This window comes from Odontesthes bonariensis, chromosome 8, assembly GCF_027942865.1.
Source record: "Odontesthes bonariensis isolate fOdoBon6 chromosome 8, fOdoBon6.hap1, whole genome shotgun sequence".
NCBI classification, from domain to species: domain Eukaryota; kingdom Metazoa; phylum Chordata; class Actinopteri; order Atheriniformes; family Atherinopsidae; genus Odontesthes; species Odontesthes bonariensis.
Window position 1 is genome coordinate 10,467,448 of NC_134513.1, and position 11,279 is coordinate 10,478,726.

Below are 11,279 nucleotides of genomic sequence, written 5' to 3' on the forward strand. Positions count from 1 at the left end.
AGTGCATAGCTTACACATCATTGCATCAACATTTCAGGATTTTGGGTGGTCGGGTGGTTGGAGCATGGACCATATTACAAATGCTGATTGCAGTGATCGCTGGTTTCAAGTCCTGACCGTCTCTCTCTATCCCGTCCATTTAAGGTTATAAAAATGCCCCAAAAAAATCACTAAGATTTCTTTTCAAACTCTTATATGCCCCCTGGTTATTTATCTTAAAAAGTAGGGAATTACTAGCCCCTAAACTAACCTGTTTTGAATCTTTACTGTAGTTCGTAGACATTAATGTCTTTAAGTTCTTTTTAGTATTTATTTTTTCAGTCGTAGGAAAAGTAATGCTAATGGCTTTTCTTTTTTTTTTTTAATGAAGCCGAAAACGGATGTCAGCTGATTACCCTACATAAACCAGGCACTTGCATCAATGGGATTCTTTCCTCATGGCATGTGCATATTCCAAAAGGATTCTGTCATCAGTGAAGCATAATAACCGCATCATGAACATGGCCCAACAAAATATTGCACAGTGTGATATTTCTTTTTTTTTTTTTTTTTTGCTCCCAGGCCGTGTACTTCAGCATAAGTGACAGAAACCTAAATTTAAAGGTAAAATGCACTGAAAACATAACATCAGCACCTTTTGTTGTTTGATAGTGAAATAACTGTCCTGTAAACCCACCAAACAGTAAAAAGAAGACGCTGCAAGTGAGAAAAAGTGCTAAATCTATCCAACATGATAGACATAATGAGAAATGCAATGATGCTACAGGTAGGATCAACATTAAGTTAACTCCCATCTTCCCAATCTGTTCGCATCTCAGTCACTGTAGAAGTCGTTTCACTGGCCTGGTGGTGTTTTTATCCAGGTTCCTCTGAGTCATGGCTACAAAAAGACACATGATATGTCAGTTTGGACCACATAGAATGATCCAATTGTACACTTAAAGTACGAGCTCCACAGATATTATGGAAAATACTTGCATAGGCTTAAATACAGATATGTTACTTGTACATCTATGTTTGCATCTCACCTGAGAAGTTAATTTCATAGCGATAGCTCATGGTGTTAAATGGCAAAGTGCCTGATGGGTTTTGTTGGTACTGGAGTTCAATGTCCTGACTGGAGATGTCGCAATGAGGTCCCTGCATGACACAGAACAACACACGTTTAAGGAAAGGCTAACTTTTGTTTGATGTGAGCATTTTACAAGGTAGGGAAGTTGGAGACTTATTTACAGATGTAGACATACGGATAATTTTACATGATTTTTCATATTTTCTCACACATGGAGAAAAAAAAAAAAAGAAAGCTGCCTCTCACTTTGGAGTAATCTTTCCATATTCCACCGATGTCTTGAAACTGCCAGTGTGGAGTCCTTCCGGAGCTGGAGAAGAGAGGATTTAAGGGTGTTACAGAAGATCCCACCCTAAAATACAATTAAGTTGTGGTCAGGGATTTCAAATTGTTATTTGAATTAAGGGGGAAAAAAAGTCAGCCTCTTGCGTAAATTGCTACTTAAGGTCTTTGAAATGTGTTTTATAGGTTCTATTTTCACCTTTTTAAATCAAAAGACAAATGAAGGACCCCCTCCGTACCTGCTGCTCTGTTGACTCCCATTGTCAGGAGTCCTCCTCACCGCCCTTGTTGTCCCGATGTCATTGTTGACTTGACGCATTGCTGTGGAAAAACAGGGTCGACAGTGTTTAAGCTTTTGGCTTCATGAGAAACGTGAACTGCGGAGCAGTCGTGTCGTTGCATGCGTGTGCGTTACTTGAAAAATCCAGCGTGTAGGAGAATTTCTTGGTCCTGAAGTGTAGTTGGCCTTGTTGGTTCAGCTGGTATTGTCTCTCAATGGCATCGCTGTCAAATGAACATATCTGCACACATGCAAACAGGCACAAATAAACCCACTTGTACACGTTGTACTTTATCTGCGGCACAGATGCTGCGCAAAATAAACATTTAAACAACCCAATACTTTTTTTTCTTTCATAGTTTGACCACTGGATGTCACTGCAGATTCTTCCTGGTTATTTGATAGGAAAATATCAACAGTGAAGATTTATTATACATTTTTGGGAGATTTTATGTAATGTTTCTGCTAAGGTGTGAACCTGCTGGATGGGCTTCAGTACTTACTTGGGACTGGTATTCTGTCCACTGCCCCTCATCTCCCATGAACTCCCATTTGTAGTGTCCATCAGAGAGCAGGAGTGGGGACGCTGCTGGCACGCCTGGGGTGGAGGGAAGGCTGCAGAGACATGGAGCGACTGTCATGCATGCTGAAACCTACATACAGAGACTTCTCATTTCACAAAGCTTTTTCTGAGGGAGGCTCTAGAAGGTTTCATTTTCTTTACTGACATTTACTTCCACTAATGTTGATCAATTTGCCTAACATGCAAACATTTAGAACTCTGAAAGCAGGAACTGCAGCATGAAAAGTCTTACCTTGCAGTGTTAAAATTGAATTTTGGACGTCTGCGTACATTCCTGCGCAAGTTTGTGTTGTGGTTTGTTTGGGTCATGGCTACAGAGAAAAACACATCAGTTAGATTGAACTAAATACAACTTTTATTGTGATTAACAACAGCTGAAATCAATAACACATACTGGAAAAATCAAGCGTGTAGCCTGTAGAGCCCACTGTGAAGCTGAGGGTTCCCCTTGGGTGCAGAGTGAAGTGTTGCTCAATGTCTTTACTACTGATCGATGAGGTCATCACGTTGGAACTCTGAGGAAGAGGACGAGAAAGGAGTTTAAAATACATTCGGGTTAAAACAAACTTACAGCGTTGCATTTTGCCCACCTGGGATCCATATTCGCGCCACAGTTGATCATCTCTGAAATACCAGCCGATGTCTTCTGTCTGGCCCTGAGGCAGGAAGCTTAGTCTCTGCACCTTCACCGCTGCATTACGAGTCTCTAACTTATCAAAGTCTATGAACACCTGCCTGTGGAGACACATTTGGATGCAGTCCGATATGTTTCATGCACTTCTTTGCATGTGCTTCCTCTAAATAAACAGCCAAACTCGTACTATGGCGGCTCAAAAAATATGGAACCACTTTACGCTTATCTATGTTTTGTTCACATCAGGCAGTTCCCATATAAATACCTACAGCTTACAAGTTAACAATCATAACATAAAGTAAGCAACTTGAATTGTAAGAAAAACTCTATATGATTAATAAACACAAGAAAAATCTCTTCAGAAACCCCCACTTTGAGTTCACAGAGGCTGAAGATAAGATAAAAATCCATCTACACTGACCCTTGGCTTGTGTTTATGGAGATTTCTTTAGCTCCGGGATGGCAGTAATGAGTCTCGATCACATGATCGTTTTCAATTCGCCGCCACTGATTGCCAAACAACATCTGCCACTCGTAGTGCTTCCCATTGACTGTGAAATACAAGGAAATGCATTTATGTATTATAATAAGTTTTTGAAGTAGTTCCTTAAAATTTTATTAAATGAGAGATGCAGTCAAACACATAATTCAGTACTGAACTTAAAACGTTATACAGACCCCCAGTGTCCTGAAAACCATACTTCGTTGAAAAAATGGATGAAATTAGAACTGCATTTTCCTGCCAACAACAAACAGAAATGCTGAACAAGTCAGAACGTCCAGCAGACAAACAATGAAGTAGCTTCATGTAGCTCGACAGACTTACCATTATCTGTGGGAAATACACTGCGACAGCAACAAACAGGAAGATTCAGATATGAAAGGTTACAGTCGGTATACTTCAGGTTCTTTCTAAAAGAAAATAGGTTGTTTAGTTCACTTACACGTACCGGATTATTAGAGATGATACTTTCAGTTTCTTTTTGTTATAACACAAGACAGAAGGGGAGGAGGAAAGGCGGGGAGACAGAGGGCACACCAAAGCAGCTGTTGTAGTTCCATATAAATCAGGATTATCTGCTTTATTATAGACTTATCATCACTTCTAGAAGGTACAGAGGCTGTTTTCTGTGCAAAAACAAATGTTTTCTACATGATTTCCGGAAATCTTCCTCAAAACAGTTTTACATGCGTGTTATATATGCCTATTTGTATGTGCAATACATTCTGAAGACATGAAAACAGGAATCTTGCTTTCACGCATGTGAGCTACTGGTCCAATAATTTACAATTAAAGTTATTCCAAACATTAACAAAGAAGATGCTGATAACATGAAAAACTGGCCTAACAGAACGTAAACATCTGAAAGTGTCACAGAAAGTCTGAGATATTAAGTGTGTTATACTTCATTACCTAGTGCCTGGCAGTGGTGTCAAAAGTACACACATTTGTTACTTAAGTAGAAGTATAGATACTGCAGTTTAAAAACACTCTGGTAAAAGTTGAAGTATCAACTTGACCTTTTTACTCAAGTAAAAGTGAAAAAGTATGTGCTCCAAAACCTACTTAAAGTATAAAAGTATAAAGTAACCTTTAAATAAAAAAAAATAAAAAATTTTTTTTTAAAAACCCACACACAAAAAGGTAGATGCCACTATATGAATTGCAAGCTTAATTTGAAAACTGATTAGTTCCACATGTGGCCCGAGACAACAATCATAAAACCATTACTGTCAAAGACAAATTCACTTAAGGAGCATGTTCTTTCTCAAACTTTATTGGAATTACACGTGAGGTAGTATTCAAGAGGTAGGTCGTGAGGTATTCATGTTCGTTCCATCAAAAAAACAAAAAAAAGTCTTACTGCCTGAAAAATTCAAAGAAAAAAGATATACACACGCACTTCCCCCCTTTCTCATAGCTGACAGTCAAGACAAAAACGTTATATGATTCATCCAATTACACTCGTTCTAACTAGGTGTGGATGGCGCCACTGATCTGTATTGGATGGTGCACATGACGTGAAATACATAAACATTAAACTGAAGCCAAGAGTTAAAAAAAACAAAAAAACTGAAGCCAAGAGTAACGAGGCTGTTTGTTTTGAAAATGTAAGGAATAGAAAGTACAGATACTTGTGTGAAAATGTAATGAGTAGAAGTAGGCAGAAAAATAAGTAATGGAGTAAAGTACAGATACCTAAAAAGTGTACTTAAAGGGGAACTCCGGGGCATTTGAAGCGCAATCCCATTGCTAGAGGTTGTCAAATACTGACAGTAGGACACAGACTGGTGCAAATCGGCGCTCCCTGTGCGGCGATTGCGCTGTTCGCTCAGCCTGTCATGCTAGCCAAATACGTGGTGGCCAAGGGGCAAATTCTAAACCTTCCACGTAAAACAACAACTTGCACACTGCAGAAACGTCACACCACTTTATAAACCATCCGACAATAAAGTCACAAGCCTTACCATCAAAACCATATGCATGGTTCTTACATTACTGGCATGGGGACGTTACAAAACTACTTTATAAACAGCATGTCACTTACCTCTTTTCGGTAGGCTCGCGGATGTGAAAGCCCAAAAGAGTCAATGGACGATACTCCCATATACAAAACAAGTATCTTCTCTAGAAAAACTGCGTTCAAGTATTTAAAACATTACAACAATATTACTGGGCATGTATTGTTGTAATGTTTTAAATACTTGAACGCAGTTTTTCTAGAGAAGATAATTGTTTTGTATATGGGAGTATCGTCCATTGACTCTTTTGGGCTTTCACATGCACGCGCATACCAACAACCGGTAAGTGACATGCTGTTTATAAAGTTGTTTTGTAACGTCCCCATGCCAGTAATGTAAGAACCATGCATATGGTTTTGATGGTAAGGCTTGTGACTTTATTGTCGGATGGTTTATAAAGTGGTGTGACGTTTCTGCAGTGTGCAAGTTGTTGTTTTACGTGGAAGGTTTAGAATTTGCCCCTTGGCCACCACGTATTTGGCTAGCATGACAGGCTGAGCGAACAGCGCAATCGCCGCACAGGGAGCGCCGATTTGCACCAGTCTGTGTCCTACTGTCAGTATTTGACAACCTCTAGCAATGAGATTGCGCTTCAAATGCCCCGGAGTTCCCCTTTAAGTACAGTAACGAAGTATTTGTTTGACACCTCTGGTGCCCTGATTTAGTTTTCAATCACACAAAAACATCAACAGAAGTTAACAAAAAAAATGTACCTAATAATTCACCCAAATGCAAGATTTGAAGGTTTTAGTCTGTTTCTGAGGGAGGACCATCAGACTTCTCAATTAATCAGTGTCCATGCCAAGCAAGGCAGCTTGAAACACTTCAGACACTGTGGTAGTGCTGAATTGATTTAAATAAAATAATTACATAGTTACAGGCCCTCTGAAGTCCAACCACTTAAGAAAACACAGTACCAAGATAACAATGTGAGGCTTTTTTTAATCCGTTAAAACAAGTATCTGGGTTAAAATACATTGCCAATGCATGTTGACTGTATTTTCTACGTTGACAGTCTGATAATATGTATGTTTTTATATTTTGGCCCCAGGCAGCCTGTATATGCCACTTGTGCACATCAAAGAAAACCACAACAGTGGTTCTTCAAATCTGCCATTTTTAATTTGGTGCATGACAGTTGTAGAATCAGTTGTAGAGTCAGCTGACGTATTATTCATACACATGATTGCAGGCATTGCTGATATACACTGGTTACAATTTTCTTTTGAATTTCATTTTTTAAATTCCCATCAAAGAAAATTGAATGAGCTACGACGCTTTACCCCCCATGTCTCAGTGCAGATCACTTTCATAGATGAGCACCAAGTAGAATATTTAAAAATGAAGGTTAAACCATTTAACACATTGTGGCACAATGTAAAAGGCATGAAATCAACATGAATCTCATATCAAATAGTAATTTAACATTCATTTTCCTTAATACATTTGCATCCTCCTGGTATGGCAGTGTGACATTAGTTGCGTGTCACTTTAAATCAAAACCAGAATTATAACTTAACCTGATAAAATGATGGAGTGCAACAATAATTCTACCATTATTATTCTATCTGGTTGAGTTCCAGATAGTCGGGCAGCAATTAGTTATGTGCTTGCTAACCCCAAAGCCTTCACCAATATCAAATATACCCTGATATTTAGAATTCAAACACAACATCAAATCAAGAGACTACCCCTAATGTAAACCAGGATTCAAATCATCCTGAGTCAGTGCAGCGAGTACGTTATTTCACAGTCCTCTGCCGTCTTCAGACTGTGAAATTATCTTTAATGCTCACACCAGCACACGTCTGATCCTGCTTGTGTGCTTGTTTTTGAGGTTGGTCTGGATCCTTCCTGCAACAAACAAGCACATGTTCCATGTTAAACAGTGTTAAACTACATCATTTGAATACATTATGAGATTCTCCCTGAGTTATGGGATAAGTTTTCTCTGTAACACACTATTTTACAGGTCAATATATTTCTAATTTCCCTCCAATAATAGCTGGTATTTTTAGCTGGTATACATTCAGTTAATTCATTTATTTTCTTATCAAAGTATTTAAAAGAAATTTAACCTCCCAAGTCCAACGTGTAGGAGTTTCCATTCACTTTGAACGTCATAGTGTCTCTTGGGTTTTGCTGGTACTTCCTCTCAATGTCATCACTGGTTATTGAGCACTCAGTCGGCGTTCCACTCTGGTGAAACAACATCATTTCATTTGTCTACATTTATCCTTGTAACTCATAAAACAAAGTTTCTGAGATAACTGTAGCACAATATAACATTCAGTCCACAGATGACCTACCCTGTGTTTGAACTCGTACCATGCTCCCCTGTTTCCTTCAAACTGCCACTGTGGTTTGGAGCCCAAAGAAACTCTCTGTAAAGCTGAGGCTGCCTGAACAGCTCTGAAACCACAACACCAAAATGTGTTTTTTAGAATGTGCCAATTCCTGTAGCGTTAGGTGTCGCTGTAATAAAGCTAGCCCATAAAGTTAGTATACATTTATAGTAGATTAGCTTAGCATGAAAATATGAGGAAACAGCTAGACTCAATGGACCGAAATCACCTGCTTTTCACTTACTTATAGAGAAATAGTTCTTTCAGTAGTGGGCAGGTATAAGTACCAGATGTGCTCGAGCTGCCAGACCAGTGTGATGGCTATTATAGTGAAAAGCATGTATTCATAAAACTGGAATTATGTTACTACAAGGTTTTCTCATTTAAACAAGTTAACTGATTTATAAAAGTTTGCTGTATTTCAGACTTATACTCAATTTCCCTCTGTGGGTTGAATGTGGAGTTCATCGTTTAAACCTTTCATATTAATTCGAAGCAGCCAGTGTCTCAGACTGTAACAGTATGGTCGACACCCAATTTTATGAATTTTACATTGCTGTGATTTTTGATTAGACTGCCCAAATAGGATTTTTACATTACAAAAACTGCCTACATTCCTGTTTATTTCTACGAGTTCAACCAGTTAACATCAAGCCTCCCGACTCCAAAACTCACCCTGTACCTGCTTGTTGCTGTCTATACAGCGGCCGTCGAGTGACTCTCCTTTTCTTTTTACCGACCTGTTGCATTGCTAACAAAAGATAAAAAGAAACAACTAGGTTAAAGAGGATGTTGAGAATGACCTCATTCTAAATTGGACATGAAAAAATTATCCTTTTTATATAATCTTCACCTGTGAATTTAATCTCAAAGGTTTCACCACCAGCGCTGAAAATAAAAGAGCTTGTTGGGTCACTCTGGTACTTCCTCTCTATGTCAGAGCTCTTTACAGGACTGGCATTTCCCTTCAAATCCTGTCAATAAAGGTTGAAAATGATTAATAAACTGACAAATAAATCTACATATAACCAGAATTTCAGTTTGTGACTGGTCGTCAGTCCAACTGGGCGTATTTGTTAACACAAAAACAAAGGCCACCTACCTTGTCCCCATACTTGATCCACTTACGCCGCAAGGTGCAGTACCAGATCCACTCAGTGTTTCCGTCATCCAAACGCCTCACTTTCAGCCGTCTCTTTCTATACACTGTGATCCTGCTAAAATCTATACTCACTGCCCTGCAGAGATAACGACAGGCAAACCAGCCTCTTTTATTTTGCTTTAGTATTTGATCAGATGCTTTTTATAATATTTTTCTGTAACCGTTCAAAGTACCATATTGGTAAAGCTTCTTGTACTCGTAGTTCAGCTCTTACCCATGTTCTGTGTTGTAGATTTTCATGCTTTTGGTGTGGGGCAGTGAGTACTGGGCCTCAATGATATGATCATTTTCAATATCTTTCCAGCCTTTTCCATCATTTAACTGCCACTGATAGTAACGGCCATCAGTAAGCTTTGGGTCTAGATGAACAAAAAAACACGTGCAACGACAGAAACACTACTCTTAGATCATTGAAGAGAATATGGACATCGGTTCAACGGGAAAATAGGAGGAAATCGCAATGCACAAACTGAATTGTGTAAAGAAAGAACTAAGACTGGTACAATTACACTATCAACAGATATCTAAATTCAACACCAGAAATACATAAAATAAAATCGAAGCTCCTCACTGCTCTCTCTTGATTGGTCCGGAGCCCTGCTGCTCGCCCCAGGTGACGCCACTTCACTGACAGAGTGACTTCGCTTACACCTGGATCCATAGCGGCAGTTTCCTTTCAGAAAATACTTGCAGGTGTGCAGGTAAGTGCAGTTCTGTCCATTCTTACAACCACCGCTGTTGTAATATTTGCAGGGCTGCGACCCGAAAACCTTAAAATAGAAATAAACATTTTTTTTCCATCATTAGAGGGGTAAATATAGGTGAATGTATTAACTGGATGTATGCAAGTTTTCTCGTGGCTTTAGTTGTCGTTGTGTAGGGAAACAAACCTCATTGTCTGACTCTAAATCAACATCCGATTGATGGTCACTGTCTGACACATAAGATAAACTAGATTCACTGTCAGAAGAGTTTTCCTCATTAGACTCTGGAAATAAAGATGAAAAACATACATAATTATTTCTTTACATATTCATGTTAGTGGGGGATGTCATCTGACAAGAACTGCATTTACACCCTGTTTTTGTTCCGCTGCTGTTTGGCTGCTTCTGTGTTGTTGTCATGAGTCTGTCACTGTGGAACCACTTTTATTGATTTATAATGCAATACCTTTCTGCGGGGATATGCTCAATGACTAATAAACAGATCATTTGATTTAGATGTTCTTACAGTACCATATAATATTTGCATGGGACCTTTAGAAACACTTCTTAAGTGAAAATTTAAACGCAAAGACCTAACTTTATGTACGCCTCTGCTGCCCCCTGCCGGTAATATAAAGTACAAACTGTTGATGAAGTGAAAATCAATCTCAAGCTTCGGCGAGGGGCAACAAAAAGAAACGAAACTGAAACAAGTTTGACCCTTTCCCACTTAAGTCGCGTCTGTGATTGAGAATTAAAATCTGAATCATCTCCATCGTTGCCCCAACATAACAGAAAAGCATTTTGGTTGGGTTGTTTCCTTATAATTATCTAAATTAATTTAGAAACACGTATTCCACAGATAAGGGTGTAAACCAGCTCAAAAGTTACAGGTGATGTAGGAAAGTAAGGCGTAAAGTCAGTAAAGAAATGACCAATGAATAAAAAGTACATTTTACCCCTAACTAGAACATAAAATGAGATTCTGTGTAAAGGTTACTTACGATGAGACGACGCCATGATCCATTTGTGCAAATAATTACTTTCGCTTTACCATCTACTTACTATTTATACACACCAGGGAATAAACTACCCTCAGAGAAGTCACGCCCTATGGCGCATTAATGTGATTTACTAAGAAACAAGAGCTACCGAGGGCCCTTAGTGCCAAACTGCTGCACGTTCAGAAAATCCGACTGACAGCTAAAAGCTCGAAGAAATTAAGTCTGAGCACATGAGGATTCAAATCCAGGTGATACCCATCAAAATCAGTGTGAAAGTGAACCATTTTTAATTATTTTATTTGGGGAAAGCAGAGCCAGTAAGTAAAAACAATTATTTAGTTTATTTCTTGATGGTTTCTTTTTATTTGGTTTGTTTTTAACTCTATTTTGCTTCGGTTTATTATACAGTACTAAGCAAAACTCTTGAGCCACCCCTCGTTTCTTTACATATTGTCAGGAAAATAGGAAACGTGTGCAAGCAAATAAATGAGAAAAAAAAACTGTACACAGCAAGGCAAAAACAAGGGTGTGCTGTTCTAATGATCTTGAAAGTCAGTATTTGATATTACCAACTTTATTCTTCAACACAGCCTGAACCTTCTTAGACGAGCTTTCTGTCATTTCTTTGCAGTCTTCAGGAATAGTGCTCCAGGCTTCTTAAAGAACATTTCAAAGCTCTTTTTTGGATGT

General features: G+C 38.7%; 2 protein-coding genes across 4 annotated transcripts; both read right to left on the reverse strand.

Annotated features, from left to right (window-relative positions):
• Window positions 1-346: 346 nt before the first annotated feature.
• Window positions 347-3,851, reverse strand: LOC142385287 (uncharacterized). Of its 3 annotated transcripts, none has more exons than XM_075471678.1 (13): window positions 3,802-3,851; window positions 3,678-3,697; window positions 3,530-3,590; window positions 3,273-3,402; window positions 2,808-2,952; window positions 2,612-2,732; window positions 2,450-2,528; window positions 2,138-2,249; window positions 1,770-1,875; window positions 1,594-1,675; window positions 1,319-1,424; window positions 1,029-1,140; window positions 347-880 (listed from the first exon to the last, which is right to left on the reverse strand). In XM_075471678.1, exons 2-13 carry the CDS (start codon window positions 3,678-3,680, stop codon window positions 819-821), a joined length of 1,119 nt encoding a protein of 372 aa, XP_075327793.1. In that variant the 5' UTR covers window positions 3,681-3,697; window positions 3,802-3,851; the 3' UTR covers window positions 347-818. The 3 variants fall into 3 exon arrangements, with proteins under 3 accessions (XP_075327793.1, XP_075327792.1, XP_075327794.1); XM_075471677.1 differs by having other exon boundaries at window positions 3,796-3,841; XM_075471679.1 differs by having other exon boundaries at window positions 1,319-1,382; window positions 3,678-3,834.
• Window positions 3,852-6,296: 2,445 nt separating this feature from the next.
• LOC142385790 (zinc finger CCCH-type antiviral protein 1) lies at window positions 6,297-10,762 on the reverse strand. The gene is made up of 10 exons (XM_075472507.1): window positions 10,590-10,762; window positions 9,772-9,869; window positions 9,453-9,651; window positions 9,096-9,240; window positions 8,822-8,957; window positions 8,573-8,693; window positions 8,395-8,470; window positions 7,684-7,786; window positions 7,453-7,573; window positions 6,297-7,228 (listed from the first exon to the last, which is right to left on the reverse strand). The coding sequence occupies exons 1-10, from the start codon at window positions 10,603-10,605 to the stop codon at window positions 7,167-7,169; spliced, it is 1,077 nt and encodes a 358-aa protein (XP_075328622.1). The 5' UTR covers window positions 10,606-10,762; the 3' UTR covers window positions 6,297-7,166.
• Between the last annotated feature and the right edge of the window lie 517 nt (window positions 10,763-11,279).